Raw genomic sequence first — 20633 nt, forward strand, 5'->3', positions numbered from 1 at the left:
TAACGTCATTTACCTTTTAATGTGCATTTATAACCATCCTTTTCCGTTCTCTTCATTGCTCTATCTCTTTGAATTTAATTTACTTCCTCTTCCCTTTTTCAGGATGGCCACCAAGAAAGGAAAAGAGAAAGCTACTCCCAAACCACCAGCAAGAAGAGGAACTAAAAGAGCACTAGTGGCAGAGCCTTCTTCAATTGCAGTCAAGCCCTCAACAAAAAGAGTTAAGAGGATCATAAATATTGATGAAAAGGAGAAAGCCTTTCAAGCAAAGGACACTGCGCGATTTTCCAATCGCTACTGTGAGCAGATGTTCCCCATCCTGGCTGAAAGGAACTACAACAACGAACACCTTCTTATCCTCCCGCCCAATATTGTTACTTTTGTTGAGCCGCAAATTGAACGAAGACAATGGGATTTCCTACAGAGACAACCAAGGCAGGTCAATCTTTCTTGGATAGTTGAGTTCTGCCTATCCTGCAGTCTATCTTTGTCCGTCAGAAGCAAGTCCCCATTATAGAAGAGGCCATTCAAAAAGCTTTAGGTCTTCCCCCTATTCCAGAAGGATTGGACGTCTTTCAAGAAGCCGCACTCAAGCGCCAGATGTTCCAATTTGACTGGGAAGCTGTTCTCAGAGTTATCGCACTACCTGACAGCCGTTGGATCTACGGATACCATCGTACCCGCCCTAAGGGAATATCAACTTCAGCACTTACCTTGGAGGCTCGCGTATGGGCACAGATCATGTCCCATTACGTCTTTCCGAGCACTCACGAGTCCTCTTTCACTGCGGACATGGACGTTCTACTATGGTGCATCCTTACAGACCAACCTCTGAACCTACCAAGACATATCCGGAATGCCATTGGACACGTCTAAATCGCGAGCAACTTACTTTTTCCCGCCTTGGTCTCAGATCTTGTCTCAACAGCTGGAGTCTCCTACAGAGCTGGGGACACCAATGCCATGCTTCTACGGGATGATCAGTATGTCCCTAACAGGAAATACCTTAGACTTCCAACAACCACTACTAGCCTTCCTACTGCACCGGTTGAAGACATTCCTTCTTCAACACCACAAGCACCTACAACAGACGAACTGCTCCAGCAGATAATCGAAAGGTTGGATCGGCAAGAACAGAAAGTGAAGTTAAGAGAGCGCCGTAACGAGCGCCGATTCAAACACCTCAAGGAGCTACTCAAGAGACACTTCAAGGACTCAGACACCCCGGACTCCACTTCCTTTACCAGCACAGGGAGCCATGATGGTCCCGACTGTGGAGATACTGCTACCAGCCCACCCCTGTTCCTGACAGATGGCACCGAGGACGGTGCAAAGCCTTAAGTGTGGGGAGGTCGGTCAGTACCTGACTTCCGGAGGTAATTTCTCTTCCCTAGCACCAATAAATTAGGATATCTTAGTTAGATTTTCTTTCTTTTATAGAATAGGATAAATTGCATAGTAATAGGTTAGTTGCATGCATGTTCTACTTGATTGAAAAGATAATAAGTTTCTTCTAAGACTCTATCTTTGGAACAAAATTTCACTAATTTTTAAAAATTTTTATGATAAATCTGCTTGAAGTTGTATTTGGAACATGATTTTTGAGCTAAAGAACGCACAACCTGTGAAGATTTGAGCCTTTATGCATGGTTACATTATTTAACCATAATTATTTTATTCTTGTGTGCTTACTTCTCTATGATTGTAATCTATATTTTGTTTCATCCTATATGTCCAATATTTATTATATTTGTATGCTTGCATATGATTGAGGCCATTATTTGTTTAAATTCACTTATCCAAATTAAGCCTACCCTTTTCAATTACCTTTGTTAACCACTTTGAGCCTTTAAATCGCATTTGTTCTATATTTCACCACATTACTAGCCTTAAGCAGAAAAACAATTGTATATCCCAAATTGAATCTTTGGTTAGCTTAAGATAGAATTGTGTGTGCTAGTTAAGTATGGGAAATTGTGGGAACAAAAGTTATTAAGGGAATGTGTCATGATAATAAAATGGGAATTTGGATACCTACTCATGTGAAACTATAAGAATTAAAAATCTATGTGCATTGATAAGCTATATTTATTTTTATGTCTAAAAAAAAATTTCAATAAATAAATAAGGGGACAAAATTACCCCAATGCTGAATTAAGAATTCAAAGATCAATGCACATATGATAAAATTAAAATAAAAAGTTGATACATGAGTATGAAATGTAAAAGGGAATTCTGGGTAGCTAGGTATGAATTCTAAGGTTACACTAAATATATATAGGTTAGGTTAAAGCTTGGGTTAATTAAAGATTCAATTTATAAGCTCATTTAACCATATATGTATCCCTACCCCTACCTTGGCCCCATTACAACCTTGAAAAGACCTCATGATGTTTGCATTGGTATATTAACTGTTGTTGATTGGTTAGGAGAAGAACAAAAGTTAGAGAACATGATTAGAGAAGGATAGACTGATTACCCTATACACTAGAGAGATTAGAGCGTACATACATCATCAGTGAGGGTTCAATGCTTGAATTTCCATGTTCTCTGCTTTCATGAGCTATCTTCTTGCACTTTTATCTGCCTTACTGTATAATGATAGAATTAGTGGAATTTGATTTGCAATTGTTTTGAAGAGCTTATTTACTTTTGATCAAGTGGGCAAGAATCATATAGTTGCATTCATATATATAGGATTGCATTGCATTGCAGGAGTTTCTACATGTTCATACTTATTTATTTTATCTCCTTCAATTAAGCATGAGGACATGCTAATGTTTAAGTGTGGGGAGGTTGATAAACCACTATTTTATGGTTTATATTGTGTTTAATTGCGTGGTTTTATCATGATCCTTACCCACTTATTCATTAATTTAGCATGCATTTATATTTCCTTCCTGGAATTATTACATGATTGAAAACTGCTTCCTAGAGACTTTTAATTATGCATTTTAATTCTCCTTTATCCCATTCGATGCCGTGATCCGTGTGTTAAGCGTTTCAGGCTTTATAGGGCATGAATGAGTTGGAGATTGGAAAGGAAGCTAGCAAAAATGGAAGAAACACAAGAAATTGAGGAGATAACCAGCGAGAAGTGACGCGGCCGCATGGCTCACGCGACTGGCGGAAGAGGAGAAATCGCAGTGACGCGGCCGCATGGCTCACGCGACCGCGCGGAATGGAAAAGCACAAGCGACGCGGAGGCGTGGACGACGCGATCGCGTGGCAGGGAAAAACGCGAATGACGCGTCCGCATGGATGATGCGATCGCGTGACATGCGCGATCTGCAGAATTCACTGGGGGCGATTTTGGACCCTATTTTGACCCAATTTTCGGCCCAGAACAGCAGACTAGTGCCAGAGAACATGCAGAAACCAGAGACAACATTCATTCTACACAGTTTGAGTTTTTAGATCTAGTTTTTACTCCTCCCCTAGGTTTTCTCTCTACACATTCATAGTTCTTAGGATTTAATTTTCTCTTACTTTTTGGCATTGGAACACTGAGAAGAGTTATTACCTCATCAAGACTTCCTCATTCTAGTTCGTTTTCTTTACTTGGCTTTACTCTTCCATGTTCTTTGCTTTGTTTCATTTTACCATTGGAATATTTTTAGGATTATTTAATACAAGGATCACTTTTATTTTTAATTGACTATTTTAATTTTTATTTACAATGTCTTTCTTTAATTCCTTTTCATATGCTATGAATTTTATATTCACAATGAGCAAGTAGTTCCCCAACTTGATGGGAAGTTGATTGAAAGGAACCCTTGAGTTGGAAAGCTTAAAAGAAAGATTGTAATTGGGTTTATGGTTGGATTGCCTTCTAGTCACTAACACCAATCTCTTTTAATTAAGTGGATTGCAACTTGTGAACAGACGTAGCATTCCAACTTGTTTGACTTTCCCTTACCTAGTAAAGGATAACTAAACAGGACAACCTTTAATTGTCAATTAATCTTGAGAGTATTCCAACAATAATAGGGATTCCAACTAATCAACTCCCAGTCAAGGCTTTTATTTACATTATTCAAATTCACCAATTTAATTTCCTGTTTACTCAACTCAAACCTTTTTGAAAATATCTGATTAATAAAATAGCACACTTTTCTGCAACTCGTTGGGAGACGACCTGGGATCCATACTCCCAGTATTTTAATTTCAATTTTCTATGACACCTTTTTAAATTGATAGGCAGATTTCTGGCAAGTTAAGAACTATACTTGCAACGTATATAAATTAACAATTTTTAATTCGCTAATTTCTGCCTGCATCAGTGGTCCAATGACATCTTGGATAATTCAGACAGACCATCATAGAATTTACATAAGATGCTCCATTCTGAAAGCATGTCAGAAGGACACCTTCTGATCAATTGCTTGTATCTTTCCCAAGCTTCATAGAGGGATTCACCTTCCTTCTGTCTGAAGGTTTGGACTTTCACTCTAAGCTTGCTCAACTTTTGAGGTGGAAAGAATTTGGCCAAGAAAGCATTGACCAACTTTTCCCAAGAGTTCAGGCTTTCTTTAGATTGTGAGTCCAACCATATCCTAGCTCTGTCTCTTACAGCAAAGGGGAAAAGCATAAGTCTGTAGACCTCGGGATTAACCCTATTGGTCTTAACAGTGTCACAGATTTGCAAGAATTTAGCTAAGAACTGATGAGGATCTTCCAATGGAAGTCCATGAAACTTGCAATTCTACTGCATTAGAGAAACTAATTGAGGCTTAAGCTCAAAGTTGTTTGCTCCAATTACAAGAATTGAGATGCTTCTTCCATAGAAGTCGAAAGTTAGTGTAGTAAAGTCACCAAGCATCTTCCTTGCATCTCCACCATTGTTGTTGGGTTTGGCTGCCATGTCTTCTTCTTTTACGAAATTTTCTGTAAGGTCCTCTCCGGAGTATTGTGCTTTAGCTTCTCTTAGCTTCCTCTTCAGAGTCCTTTCAGGTTAAGGATCAGCTTCAACAAGAATGTCCTTATCCTTGTTCCTGCTCATATGAAAAAGAAGAGAACAAAAAAGAAGAGAAATCCTCTATGTCACAGTATAGAGATTCCTTTATGTGAGTATAAGAATAGAAGAATGAGAAGAGAGAGGAGATGAGAAATTCGAACAGAGAAGAGAGAGAGGGGTTCGAATTATGAGTAGAAGAGAAGTGTTAGTAAATAAATAAATAAATAGGAAGATATGAGAGAGAGAGAGAGTATTCGAATATTAATTAAAAGAAAAGAAAAATATTTTTGTTTTTATTTTAAATATAAGTTAGAATTCGAAATTTAAGAAAAGAAATAAAAGCAAATTGAAAACTAAATAAATTAATTAATTAAAAAGATTTTTGAAAAATTTGTTAGTTAGTTTTCAAAATTAATGAGAGAGAAAAGTAGTTAGGTGGTTTTGAAAATGATGAGAAATAGTAAACTTTTTAAAATTAAAACAAACAAGTCAAGTGGTTAATTGAAAAAGATTTGAAAATAAATTTTGAAAGGATAAGAAGTTAGAAAAAGATTTTGAAATTAAAATTTTAAAAAGATATGATTGAAATTTATTTTGAAAAAAATTTGAAAAAGAGATTAAAAAGATTTGATTTTTGAAATTAAAGTTGATGACTTGATTAACAAGAAACTAAAAGATATGATTCTAGAATTTAAAGATTGAACCTTTCTTAACAAGAAAGTAACAAACTTGAAATTTTTGAATCAAAACATTAATTGTTAGTAAAATTTTTGAAAATGTGAAATAAAAATAAGAAAAAGATTTTTGAAAATTTATTTAAGAAATTCAAAAATATTAAGAAGAAAAATGAAAAAGATTTGATTTTTGAAAAAGATTTGAAAAGATAAAGTTTTTACCAAGTCAACTCAAAATTTCAAAAATTATGAGAAGAATAAGGAAAAGATATTTTTTGACTTTTGAATTTTTAATGAGGAGAGAGAAAAATAACAAAATGAAACAAAACATAAAAATTTAAGATCAAAACAAATAATGCATGCAAGAACACTTTGAATGTCAAGATAAACACCAAGAACACTTTGAAGATCATGATGAACATCAAGAACATATTTTTGAAAATTTTGAAGAAAAGAAAGACATGCAAGGCACCAAACTTAAAAATTTTTAAACTTTAGACACTAATAATTCAAAAATGCATATGAAAAACAAGAAAAGACACAAAACAAGAGAAAATTAAATATCAAACAAGGAAAATCATCAAGAACAACTTGAAGATCAAAGAAGAACACAATGCATGAATTTTCAAAAATCTAAGAAAAATTAAAAACATGCAGTTGACACCAAACTTAAAATTTGACACTAGATTCAAACAAGAAACACAAATTTTTTTGGTTTTTATGATTTTATTAAATTTTTTTGTATTTTTTTTTCGAAATTATTTTGGAAAAAGAAAATAAAGAAATTCAAAATTTTTAATAGGAATTCCAGGATTCATGCAATGTTAGTCTAAAGCTTCGGTCCAAAAGAATTAGACATGGCCAAATGGCCAGCCAAGCTTTAGCATAACAAATACAGACATGTCCTTTCTACAATGGAAAGTGAAAACCTCAGTCCAAAAGATTAGACATGGCTTAACAGCCAGCCAGGCTTCAACATATCTCATGAAACTCTAGAATTCATTCTTAAAAACTCTGAAGAACATTTTTTTCGAAAACTTTTTTTTTCGAAAATAAAAATAAAAAGCTTAAACATAAAATAAAATTACCCAATCTAAGCAACAAGATGAATCGTCAGTTGTTCAAACTCGAACAATCCCCGGCAACGGTACCAAAAACTTGGTGCACGGAATTGTGATCACACTTTTCACAACTCCGGTACAACTAACCAGCAAGTGCACTGGGTCGTCCAAGTAATAAAACCTTACGTGAGTAAGGGTCGATCCCACGAAGATTGTCGGCTTGAAGCAAGCTATGGTCATCCTGTAAATCTTAGTCAGGCGGATTCAATTGGTTATGAGGTTTTGGTAATTAAAAGATAAATAAAACGTAAAATAAAATAAGATACTTATGTAATTCCTTTGTGGGAATTTCAGATAAGCATTTGGAGATGCTTTGTTGCTTCTGAACCTCTGCTTTCCTATTGTCTTCATCCAATCATGCATGCTCCCTTCCATGGCAAGATGTATGATCCTCTCAGTGAAAATGGTCCAAGTACGGTTTCTGCATGGCTAATCAACTGTCGAATTTCTCGTCTCGAATGAAAAATACTAGGTACAGCTACTGCACAGCTAATCATTTGTCGGTTCTCACTTGTGTCAGAATAGGATCTCTCTATCCTTTTGCACACTGTCACTGCGCCCAACATTCGCGAGTTTGAAGCTCGTCACAGTCATCCCTTCCCAGATCCTACTCGGAATACCACAGACAAGGTTTAGACTTTCTAGATCTCAGGAATGCTGTCAATTGGTTCTAGTCTCTACCACGAAGGTTCTAATTGCACGGACTCGGTCCGTGGATTAGAGACCCAAGAGAATATACTCCGGCTGTCGTCCAATGACTACGTTGAACATCATGTAGACCGCTTGTGGTTGTCAGGCACGCGGATCTTGGCTAAGCGAGTAACGAAGATAGTGGGAGATTGTCACGGGTCACCCCTTCATTCTGACTTAACTGAATTAAGTACGAGAGTATATCTTGGAGAAGAAGTAAGCGTGAATTGAAAGAGAAACAATAGTACTTGCATTAATTCATGAAGAACAGTAGAGTTCCGCACCTTAATCTATGAGGTGTAAAAACTCCACTGTTGAAAAATACATAAGAGAAAATAGCCTAGGCATGGCCGTGAGGTCAGCCAAGCATGAAGTTGATAAAAGATGATTCCAAGCTCTAAAAATGCGAATACAATAGTAAAAAGTGCTATTTATACTAAAAAGTGCTATTGACACATTACCTTCCTATTCCTTTTGTCGAAGCAAAAAATCAAGTAAATCTTCCCCGCCCTGGGAATAAATAGGCTTTTCAGCCTCAAACATATCAATGTCGAAGTCAGCACCTTTAGTAACCTCCTGCAAGTTCACCATATTGATGACAACAGAAAATACTTCTTCCGAAAGGGTCAGACGGACAATATATTATCATAATCTTTGGTAGAAACTTTATTGTCCTTATCACACGGACAATATATTATCAAAATGAATTGAAGCTGATCCGATTTTTCATTCAAACATAGACGATGGATAAGAACAACGAATAATTAGCCCAAGTGTTCACACCTAAACTAGAACATCATGGTCATCATCATCAAATAAAATAGGGGCATTAACTCATCAAATTCGAAATAATCTCCTCTCCGATGCATAATTAGTTAGGATTGTTTTTCTTTTTTGTAAGATTATTATTCTTATATTTCTAACCATAGTTATCAGAACCGGACCGGACCGGTCAGTTAAACCGAAAAATCAATAAATTGGTGGTCTGATCGGTTCGATTAGCATATTAGACCGGACCTGTAATTGAACCGGTCAACAGTGGTCAAATCTGTTGAAAATCGGTCGGTTCACACTCAGACTGCATTAAACCCGCGCGGGTCCACGGTGTACCTGCGCGCTGCTGAACCATCGTAGGAGCACCCTGTTCATAACTCCAAAAATACAGCGAGAAAGATTCGAACTCGTGTGGGTAAGGATATGGCGCCTCCTCTTACTACTGTGCCACCTTGATTTTTATTAATATATTATATATGTGACAAAAATTAAATATATAATAAACTTTGAATGAATTTTTATTTATTTATTTTTATTCTTTTAAATATAGATTGACATAGATACTAACACAAGTAATAACACATAATATACAAACATATTGATATTGATTGTGTTCTCTTTTATTTTCTCTTGTTCATTTAAATTGAGAAAGTATTTTGTACTAGTGACTAATTTATTATCTGTTTTTATACCATAAATTATATCTAAGAATTGATATTTGATTGTCATTAATATATTTTTTGAAAACATGTATTTAACTTTTAATTTTAATTTTATTTTTATAATTTTATATTTTTATTTAATTATGACCGGGTCAACCGGATAAATCAGTGACCCATCGATTGAACCAATAATCCAATAACCCAGTCGTATGACCGGATTAATTACCGGTTCGATTCTGATAACTATGTTCCTAGCTAGTACCTTAGAATGACTGATTTTGTTTTTTAATAATAATAAAAAAAACTCATTCATGGTCATTTTAATTTTATGGCTAGTCATCATCGTATCTAATTATGTAGACAACAAAAAATAAATAAGCATAGTAATTTTTTTTTGTTGTTCATGGTATTTTCTAACTGATAGGTTAAAAACTAATTCGTCACGAATTTGATAAATTCTATTTAAGGATCTACCGTTCACCAATGGGTTGCTACATGAATAAGATGGAATTCAAATTTTCAACATTTGCTTAGTAGTGAATAAGTAAACTAACTACTCGACTAACCGTAATTAAGAGTTTTAGCTCCATAATTAGTAAATGTCCAAATTAAATGAATCATTAACCTACTATCTTTATTTCCAACACTTAAAGAAAAAAAAATATACATTTAAAAGATTCTGATAAAAATATTTTTAGAAAAAAAAAAGACAAAAAATTTTTTTAAAATTTTAAAATATGATAAAATAATTAAATTTTAAATATATATTTTTAAACATAGTTTTAGATATTATATTTTAATGTAATTTTTTGTAAATATAATTAAAAAATGAGACGTTTTTAGTAGTACTTAAAATTTGGTCCTTTTGTGCAGGTAAATTTTTTTTTTCTTTAAATGGTCAAAACTATAAGCAAAAGGAACAGAGAACCAGAGATTGTTTTTTATTCTAGCTTTTTGTATATGTTTTAAAGTAGCTATCTAAATATTTTTATAAAACTTCAGATCAAATATATTTATTGTTTGTCAAATATAAAAGTTGTTTGTTATTTATAAGAAAAATAAAAATATTAAATATACCCAAAATCAATAATCATAAATTTATATATAAATACATGTGTAGTTTAATTTATTTTTAATATATATTTTATATTTTAATTAATATATACTCTACACTAGTAATGAACCCAAAAAATTTTAACAGTAGTAGTGATAAAAATAATAAAAAATTAATATCAATATATTTAGATATCTAAAATTTAAAGAATATATATCAATTTTCTAATAATTTAATTAACATATCAAAAAGTATATTAATCTAAAAGTTTTTTTTTTCTTCATTTCAATGTCTAAAATTTTTGCATAATATACTTATTATTAATACTAGCTCTTTGTCAAATATTGTGTTTGTCAAGTCATATTTTTATATATGGATTATTTTTTTGTATCATACAAGAAATATATAATTATAGTTCCACAGGTAAAGAATTATTATTTCGTGAATTTATTTTTAACCCAAGATTCAATGGGAGCAATTGCCTCCACACACGTATACGTCAGTCTGTTCTTATTTTGTATCAATAATTGATTTTAATAGTTAATTTTAATATATACCTAATATAGTTACTAAAATATAATATTTTTTGTTACGTTTATATAATTGTTTGGGAGCGTTTTATCATTTTGATCTTTTAAAAATATTTTTGTCATTTTTTAGAGATATTTGAAAATAATTGTTCCTTTATACTTTAAACATGATATTAAATAATTATTCTATAACACCCCTGATTTTTAATTTAGTCATGTATATTCATTTATTTATAAAGGTAAAATCAAGTTAATTTAGTTATGTATATTCATTTATTTAAAGGTTATTTTATCTATGTAAGCAATTTTTAAATATACTAGTGTATGACCCCGTACTTAGCACGGAAAAATTTATAAAAATAAAAAAAATTATATGCTTCGATATTTAAAACAAAAGTACAAAATAATTATTATTTTAAGAAATTTATAAAATTATTATTAAAATCAAAGTTTAACTTGAAAAAGTAAGTAATAATTATTTTATATTTTTAAGGTAAAATAATTATACACTGATACAGAATTTAAAATAAAATTAAAATATTTATATTAGAATATTATTTTTTTAAAGACTTCTCTATAAACAACATTGATGGTTGAATTTGCAGATATTCCTACATGATTTATAAATAAAACTTTTAAACCTCTCTTACTCTTAACTCTTGAAAGTGCCACATATAGTTGGTCATGTGTAAAAACTGGTTTGGACAAGCACAATCCAACATGAGATAAAGTTTGTCCTTGAAACTTGTTAATTGTCATGGCAAACGATACTATTATAGGAAACTGTCTTCGTTGGAATCTAACTGGGACGGTTTCATTTGTTGGTACCATATTCATTCTTGAAATCAAAGCAATATGACCAACATTGTTACCTGTTAAGACTTCACATTCTATGACATGATTTTCAAACTTCCTAACTTGTAGCCTTATATCATTACAAAGACCACTGGATTAGTCAATATTCCTCAGTAACATCACCGGAACACCAATCTTGAGTATTAATTTATGTGGAGACAAACCAGAGCAATTTATGCTATTCAGTAATTCAGGACCATAGAGATCTAGCTGACTCTCCATATTCCCTTCATCCATACAAATGGAATCCGAACTAAGATATAATTTTTTCCCTCCAGGAATGATAGCCATCAGATGGTTGTTGACCTCTTCAACGATGTCTAGTATGGGAGCCAGTATAGTTCTTGCTTTGAAAAAATCTTTTGAGGACATGTTTTCCAAAATATTTGGATAAGAAAAATGAACCAACTCATCAAATGCCTGGTCCGAAGAAGGAATAACAATATCTCTTGGAAGACATATCTCAGATTCACCATCCATATTATCACCTATTAGACCATCACCAACTTTCAATAACCACTCACCAAATTGCTCTGTCTCATCTTGATTTGAAGCAGTCGTCCCTACAGAGAGTCTCATATTTTTTGTTAGTTTGAGTACCTGACAAAACTTTCAAAGGTAAGACGAATTCACGGTTGAATGAACGATATCTTGTAAAAATGATCAATAAGGAAGAATTTTTATCATTGTAATTAATAAAAACTCACCCCTCATGTTCATGCCAACATCTATCCCAGACATGTTCTGGTCTTGAGATATTGTTGGATGTTAATATAATGACAAATAACCTCCTAACATATGATCCTGAGACCCATGAGCTTGCTTCCTTAATTGCATCAATGAATTCTTTGTCATCTTACAAGAGTCCAAGGACGAAGCATGCATCTTTATACATAGCATAAATTGTTCCTCCTATTGTTCTTATATCTCGAAAACTCATACATCCTCTCTGAGTATTCAAGAGAAGTCGTTGGTAATATTCTTCAATATTTGCTGCAAAAAAATTGGTTAAAATCCTACTTTTAAGTTGTTAAATGGATTAAGCTACGCTATTTTAATTATTATGTAGCTACACATCCGCATAAGAATAATTTTCCTAAAAAATATAGAAAAATAAAAAATTGTATAATCTACAGATTATAACTGTTGAAAGTTATTTGAACATTTATTTTCTAGTATAGATAAATCGAATAAAATGGACGTAGGGTATAGGCTGTTAAGATTTTAAATTTAAATCATTAAATAAGAAAGATCAAAATTGAATATAAACTCGTCATTACCTGTAGGTACATGAGTCTTCCAATTGCGAAGCCTTTCTTTCGAGGAAACCACTTTGAAGAATCGTCCTTCCAAACAAACTTGGTTGGAAACTCAGCATAAGTCAGACTTCGAGCATAGGGATATGACATGTTCGCCGCCATCCATCCCAAAAACATGGACTTATGAGATATTGCTCTTTCGACGATATCATTCACATTAGAAGTTTCATCATAAACCACAGGTTGCTCATCCACCAAATGGAATGGAAGTCTAATCACAAATGGTTCTTTCTCTTGGATTTCGTATCCAAATAGACGCCAGACTGCCTCACATGCCGAAATGTACCTACAATCGTAGTAATTCTTAATTTCGTCAACAACTTGTGTGGCTTCTGACGGATCACCAGCATTGTATAGAGTAGCTGTTACGCGGTCATTACCCTTGTATATATACTTAAACAGATACTTAATAGAACTTGTTTGGCATGTGTATTCCACATTTATGTGGCACCCGAACTTGAGCAACAATTATGGATTATACGAAACAATGAACTTATTGTCTAGTACACATTCCCTTTTCTTCACTGTTCGACCGTTATCAGTACGCCTATATTTGGAAAATCCGGCCTCATCAATGAGCGTTCACTGTCTAAACTCTTTAGGATAGAACTTTGAACATGATCCATTCTTCATGCAAGGTGAATTCTTGTTGTACGGACCACATGGACCATGTACCATGTAATTTTGAATAGCTCCACGTAGATTTGGCCTTTCATTTTCATCAAGAATCTCAACTGTTATAGATTTGGCCTTTCATTTTCACATCAATTTTAAAGAGGAGAGGAGAGAAGTGTGGGAGTGGGAATGGGTTACGGGTTTAAGCCGTTGGGGATTCAGTTTTTTTTTTAAAGTCAAAACGGCACTGTTTGGAGGAGTTATTAACAAACCGAAAACTTTTTAAAAAAACCGACCAGTTCTAACGGTTCACCGATTAATCACATATACGACCGATTTTGTAATGAATTTTTTTGTCAAACGATTTACTCAAAACATCTGTTAAGCCATTTTTAAATTTTATAAAAATATTTATAATAATTACAAAAAATGCTCATAATAAAAAAATTTAAAATTTTATAAAAATATTTTATTTAAAATTATTAATAAAATCTTAGTTGTACTCTGTTTCAAAATAAATAATTATAATGATATTAGTATTTTATACAACAACCCATACAAAAAAAAAATTCAAATTTCATACAATATTTTTTCGTTCATTTTTAATAGCTCATAAATACAAAAAAAAATATTGTACAGAATTTAAATTATTTTTGTATTAATTTTTATATAAAATACCCATAACATTATAATTATTCAGAAGTTGCATCTAATTCGAACCTTATGAATTTAATTTACTACGTATTTGCCTAAATCGAATTTAGATATAGAGGTGCAAATTCGATTTATTTAATTTAATTTATTTTTGTATGTGGTATGATTTGATTGAAAGAGCAACAATTTATAATTTTATCTAGCATCAATAAATACAAATTATGATTTGATTCTTCTATAATTTTATCTAGCATCAATAAAATTCCACTATCACTAGTTTTAAAAAAAATTAAAATCTAAAACGATGGTTAAAAATAAATAAAGAGGATAGATTTAATTCTTCTATAATTGTATGCGTTTTTTTTTTCCTAATTTGCGTTTTTATCACAATCCACAAGTTCTATGTTTTATAACTTAACGTTAATTCATATATAGTATATAAATAAATTTAATTAGAATAAATAACAATTTATTTATTTTATTTTAGACTTTATAAATGAAAAGACTAATTCACTAATATAACAAATTATAATTAATATAATATAATTAATTAAGTAATATAAATTATAATAAATTATATTAATTATATTAATATTTAAATATCTAATTAAATCAATTAGTTGATATAATTAAGTCAGTGCAATAAATTGTATTTAATTAGTTAAAACAATTAATTCAAAAAACACTCTCCGAAACATGCCACGTCAGCTTCATCATTAAGTGCAAACATCCAATTTTTATATAATAGAATAGATTCATTTATTATTGTTACGGATCCGACCCACGGATCCCGCATACCCGGTTACCCGAGGACGACCCACTTCAACCCGAAGGCCCAAACACCGGCCCTCAAAAGCCTCTAACCCAAATATCTCTCTTATCTTAACCAAATAAGATAAGATAAGATATTCACCATCACCTATAAATAAGAGGACCCAGGTCCCCCAGGTATTCATTGATTCCTCACACCTTCTACCTCTCAGATCCATTCTGACTTGAGCGTCGGAGTGTCTTTGCAGGTACCTCCCCCCACTGTTCCAGTTAAGCAATCCGGTTCCAGCTTCGCCCGCGGGTTCCCGATCCACCCTTCAAACCGTACCAGAGACATCTCGTACATTGGCGCCGTCTGTGGGGAACCTGCGCCAGCTGGGCCCGATGGGGGACGTCCTAGAAGAAACTCCCTCAAGCCAGGATGACTCTCAACCGATTAACCCAACCCCCGAGCACCGTGAAGTCACAAACCAAGCGAGAATAGCAAGCACTGTCCAAAACGCGAACGATCACGACGTCACGGACCGACGACATCCTGAGAAAGCCAGCGACAAAGCAGCGCAGATCATCCAGGATCTCTGCCTCCGGGTTCAGGAACTCGAAGGCAAGATAACCAATAAAGGAAAACACAACAACGAGCACGGAAGCCATGCAACCTCCAGATCAAGATCTCGCCGCGGTAGGTCGCCAACCCGACGACACGACAGAAGAGACGGTCGCAGCTCATCACGCGATCACAGACACGAGAAATCGCCAGAACGGCGATACAACAAGAAACATAACCGCAGCGCTTCTCGAGATATGAGTTATCAACACTACTCAGACGAAGATCGGAGGGACCGAAACACCAAACGCACGAGAAACGACCATATAATAATGGGAGCAACACCCTTCACAGAAAGAATCCTAAGAGCAAAACTCCCCAAAGGCTTCGACAAACCTACCGATATGAAGTACGATGGAACTAAGGATCCCCAAGAACATCTAACGGCTTTTGAAGCCAGAATGAACCTAGAAGGAGCGGCCGACGCGGTCTGATGCAGAGCCTTTCCGATAACCCTCGCCGGGCCAGCGATCAAATGGTTCAACGCCCTCCCGAACGGATCCATAGCCAGCTTCCACGATATTACACGAAAGTTCATGGCCCAGTTCACTACTAGGATCACCAAAGCCAAACACCCCATCAGCTTACTAGGGGTCACGCAAAAACAAGAAGAATCCACAAGAAAATACCTCGACCGCTTCAACGACGAATGCCTAACGGTCGACGGACTCACGGATTCCGTCGCAAGCCTTTGCCTGACCAATGGGCTAATGAACGAAGATTTTCGCAAACACCTCACCACCAGACCGGTATGGACCATGCATGAGATCCAGAACGTCGCTAAAGACTACATCAACGACGAAGAAGTCAGCCAGGTCGTCGCCGCCAACAAGCGACAGCACGGCAATGCCCAGCGCGGCAATTCGGCTTCTCACCAAAACCCAACACTCAAAGAGAATCAACGGGACCACCCCAGGCCGACTAGCCGACCACCGAGAATAGGCAAATTCTCTAATTACACACCCCTGATAGCACCAGTTGCCGAGGTATACCACCAAATAGCAGATCGAGGCATCATTCCGAAAGCCCGGCAACTCAAAGAAAGGATAGGAGGCAACAAAACCCTTTACTGCGAATACCACCGAGGTTACGGTCACAGAACACAAGATTGTTTCGACCTTAAAAACGCCCTTGAACAAGCCATACGAGACGGCAAACTCCCAGAATTTGCCAAAATCATCAGAGAACCGAGATGCGCAGAGAAAGACAGGTCGTCGGAGAGGGAAGGACGTAATCCGAGAACCCAAAAGCAACCCCCCAGGGAAAGCCCAGAGGAAGATCCAACCATCATAGTAAACGTCATCACAGGCAAGGACGTATCAAGCAAGTCAAAACTAACAATGAAGAAAGACCTCAAGGTAATGGCTGTAAGGAACCAAGTCCCAATCTCCGCGGCCGACAATACAATAACGTTCTTACCAGAGGACTGCCAACACGGCACCTCAGCCGAGGATGCCCCTTTCGTCATCTCAGCTAGAATCGGAACAGGACTCGTACGAAGGATACTGGTAGACACCGGGGCAGACTCAAACATCCTTTTTCGAGGAGCCTTCGATAAACTCGGACTCCACAACGACAACCTCCAAACACACCGCCACGGCGTCATGGGACTCGGAGACAACTTCCTCAAACCAGATGGCTCAATCACACTTCCTATCACCATAGGAACGAGCAGCCAGAAGAAGACAATCCTATCTGAATTCGTAGTCCTAAAAGACTCCACAGCCTATAACATGATCCTCGGAAGGAAAACAATCAATGACTTCTCCGCAGTTATCTTTACCAAATACCTCCTTATGAAATTCAGAACCGACGACGGCTCCGTCGGCACCATCCACGGGGACCAAGAAGTCGCAGCCGAATGCGACAACACCAGCCTAGCCCTAAAGAAGAAATCCCGAGATGCGGCCGGAGTATTCCTAGCCGATCTGGATGCCCGACAAGACGGCCAACCCAGGCCAGAGCCAGAAGGGGATATGGAAAAACTACAAATAGGGCCTACCAAGGATGAATACACCTTCATTAATAGGAACCTCCCATATGACCTCAAAGAGGAGCTCTCTCAACTCCTGAAACAAAATAGAGACCTGTTTGCATTCACACCAGCCGACATGCCGGGAATAAACCCTGACCTAATGTCTCACCGTCTAGCCGTGGACCCCAAAGCTAAACCAGTAGCACAAAGGAGAAGAAAAATGTCACCGGACCGAGCCACCGAAGTCAAAAAACAAGTTAAAGCCCTACTCGAGGCCAACTTTATTCGAGAACTCCCCTACACGACCTGGCTAGCCAACGTCGTACTAGTGAAAAAATCTAATGGGAAATGGCGAATGTGCGTCGACTACACGGACCTCAACAAAGCTTGTCCGAAGGACGCCTTCCCCCTACCAAACATCGACGGATTGGTAGACGCTACATCCGGTCACCGATACCTCAGCTTCATGGACGCATATTCCGGATACAACCAGATTCCGATGCACCGACCAGACGAAGAGAAAACAGCGTTCATCACCCCAGACGGGACGTACTGCTACACAGTAATGCCCTTCGGTCTAAAAAATGCTGGAGCAACCTATCAAAGACTGGTTAACAAGATATTCCGAGACTTATCCGGTAACAAATTAGAAGTCTACATAGACGACATGCTCGCCAAGACCGAATCCGGCGAACAACTAACCGACGACCTCAAGGTCATAATGAACACCCTACGAAAGCACCAAATGCGACTCAACCCGGCAAAATGTGCCTTCGGAATGGAGGCAGGGAAGTTCCTCGGCTTTATGATTACGCAACGCGGAGTTGAAGCAAACCCAGAGAAATGTCGCGCCGTCCTCGAGATGACGAGCCCCAAAAACCTTAAAGACATCCAAAGGCTTACCGGCCGACTGACGGCATTGTCACGCTTTCTCGGGGCTTCGGCCCAAAAAGCGACCCCTTTCTTCAAACTAATGAAAAAAGAAGCCCCCTTCAAATGGGAGACGGAATGTGAAGAAGCATTCCAACACTTCAAGAGGGTCCTAGCGGAACCACCAATCCTCGCCAAACCCCAAACAGGGGAAACACTTTACTTATACCTCTCCATAACGGAAGAGGCACTCGCAGCAGCACTCGTCCGTGAAAACGAGAAAAAGGAACAAAAACCCGTATACTTCATAAGCAAAGTCCTACAATATGCGGAAGCTCGCTACTCACGCTTAGAAAAGCTAGCTTTCACACTCCTTACAGCCTCCCGACGCCTATGACAATACTTCCAAGCTCATCCCGTGACGGTTCGAACCGATCAAGCGGTCAAACAGGTGTTGCAGAAACCTGACCTAGCTGGAAGAATGCTAGCGTGGTCCATCGAACTATCTCAATTCCAGATCAAATTCGAACCCCGAAATGCGATCAAAGCACAAGCTATGGCCGACTTCATCGCCGAGATGACCCCGGGAAAGCTCACCCCCGAATCATGGAAACTACATGTCGACGGCTCATCAAACTCCACCTACGGAGGCGCCGGATTCATACTCGAAAATCAAGACGGAATCACGATCGAACAGTCGGTACGATACGAATTTCCAGTATCAAACAACCAAGCAGAATACGAGGCCCTCTTGGCAGGCCTATCCTTAGCCCGGGAAGTCGGAGCAAAGGTCCTAGAAGTAAATACCGATTCACAGGTAGTCAGTTCCCAAATTAACGGAGACTACCAGACACGAGACCCCCTACTCCAACAATACCTCGCCAAGGTAAACAAACTAAGAGAAGGATTCGAACACGTCACCATATGGCACGTCCCTAGGGAACGAAATGCCAGAGCAGACCTACTCTCTAAGCTAGCCAGCACCAAACCCGGACACGGTAACAAATCGTTAATCCAAGAAGTCCTTAAGACACCCTCCGTGTCAACAACAACCAACGCTCACCTGACAATCTCAAACCAGGGATCTTGGACCTACCCGATCCTGCAATACCTCCTCGATGGAACACTGCCACCAGATCCCAAAGAGGAAAAACGAATAAAAAGGGAAGCCGCCAACTATACCATTGTCGCAGGACAGCTATACAAATGCGGATTCTCGCAACCCCTGCTCAAATGCATCGAACCCGAGAACACGGAGTACATACTCCGTGAAATCCACGAAGGCTGCTGCGGTCACCACGTCGGAGGCAAGACTTTAGCCCAAAAAGTCATCAGAGCAGGCTACTTCTGGCCCACGGTTATCCGAGATTCCATACAAATAGTTAAAAATTGCGAAAAATGCCAAAGACACGCCAATATCCATCAAGCCACACCGCACCAGCTCAGCACCATATCGGCAGAACGGCCGTTCGGCACTTGGGGCATCGACCTCGTCGGACCCTTCCCTACGGCACCTGGCCAACTCAGATACCTCATCGTCGCCATAGACTACTATACTAAATGGATCGAAGCCGAACCCCTGTCCACCATAACGGCAACCCAATGCCGAAAATTCCTCTGGCGTCAGATCATCACCCGATTCGGGATCCCCGAGATCGTCATCTCGGACAACGGAACCCAATTCACCGACAAAAAGTTCAGAAAATTTTTAGAGGGGCTACGTGTATCCCACCGTTTCAGCTCGGTAGAACACCCCCAGACAAACGGACAGGTGGAATCCGCAAACAAAATAATCGTCAAAGGACTTAAAAAGCGGCTTGACGAAGCCAAAGGGCTATGGGCCGACGAACTCGGGTCGGTCCTATGGTCATACCGAACCACACCTCAAACGACAACAGGAGAAACACCTTTCCGACTAACATACGGTGTCGAGGCGGTCATCCCGGTAGAGATCGGAGACCCAAGCCCCAGGAAAACGGTAGGAGGTAACGACGAGGAAGCAGAACGAGACCTCATCGACGAAACCAGAAGCATAACCCATCTCAGGGAGCTAGCCCTAAAGCAAAGAATCAGCCTGAGATACAATCACGGAGTCATCCGGCGAGAATTCGCGGCCGACGACCTTGTCTTACGACGAAACGATATCGGTCCCCCGACCCCAGGAGAAGGGAAGCTCACCCCCAACTGGGAAGGACCATATAGAATCAAGGCTGTTATCGGAAAAGGAGCGTACAAACTCGAACGGCTCAACGGCGACGAAGTCCCGAGAACATGGAACGCCGCCAACTTGCGACGATACTATGCCTAGACCAACCTACAAAGGTCGCACCCTTGTCCTCATTTTTGTTTTTGTACTTCTCCTACCAGTTTACAAATTCTAAGGTTTTATTTCCCATCTAAGTTTTAAACTCGGGTACTCTTTCCCGCCACCAACGGAGGGTTTTAACGAGGCCCAACCATCAATAAAAATTCCATTAGAACAGCTATTTCTATTTTCCTTAGTATCCC

At 37.5% G+C, this 20633-nt stretch overlaps 1 protein-coding gene, 1 non-coding gene and 1 pseudogene across 2 annotated transcripts; 2 read left to right on the forward strand and 1 right to left on the reverse strand.

Moving 5' to 3' along the window:
* The first annotated feature begins 600 nt into the window (after positions 1–600).
* On the forward strand, positions 601–1341 carry LOC148545629 (uncharacterized; annotated as a pseudogene).
* Positions 1342–4351: 3010 nt separating this feature from the next.
* On the forward strand, positions 4352–4459 carry LOC148545630 (small nucleolar RNA R71). The gene has a single exon (XR_015901473.1). It is a non-coding gene; the product is annotated as a small nucleolar RNA R71 (small nucleolar RNA).
* Positions 4460–7907: 3448 nt separating this feature from the next.
* LOC148545631 (uncharacterized) lies at positions 7908–13262 on the reverse strand. The gene is made up of 6 exons (XM_088499078.1): positions 13182–13262; positions 12598–13092; positions 11482–11917; positions 11113–11334; positions 8522–8583; positions 7908–8018 (listed from the first exon to the last, which is right to left on the reverse strand). Exons 1-6 carry the CDS (start codon positions 13260–13262, stop codon positions 7908–7910), a joined length of 1407 nt encoding a protein of 468 aa, XP_088355204.1.
* Between the last annotated feature and the right edge of the window lie 7371 nt (positions 13263–20633).

Source organism: Arachis ipaensis, chromosome B9 (genome assembly GCF_059453495.1).
Source record: "Arachis ipaensis isolate K30076 ecotype BB chromosome B9, ASM5945349v1, whole genome shotgun sequence".
Classification (NCBI taxonomy): domain Eukaryota; kingdom Viridiplantae; phylum Streptophyta; class Magnoliopsida; order Fabales; family Fabaceae; genus Arachis; species Arachis ipaensis.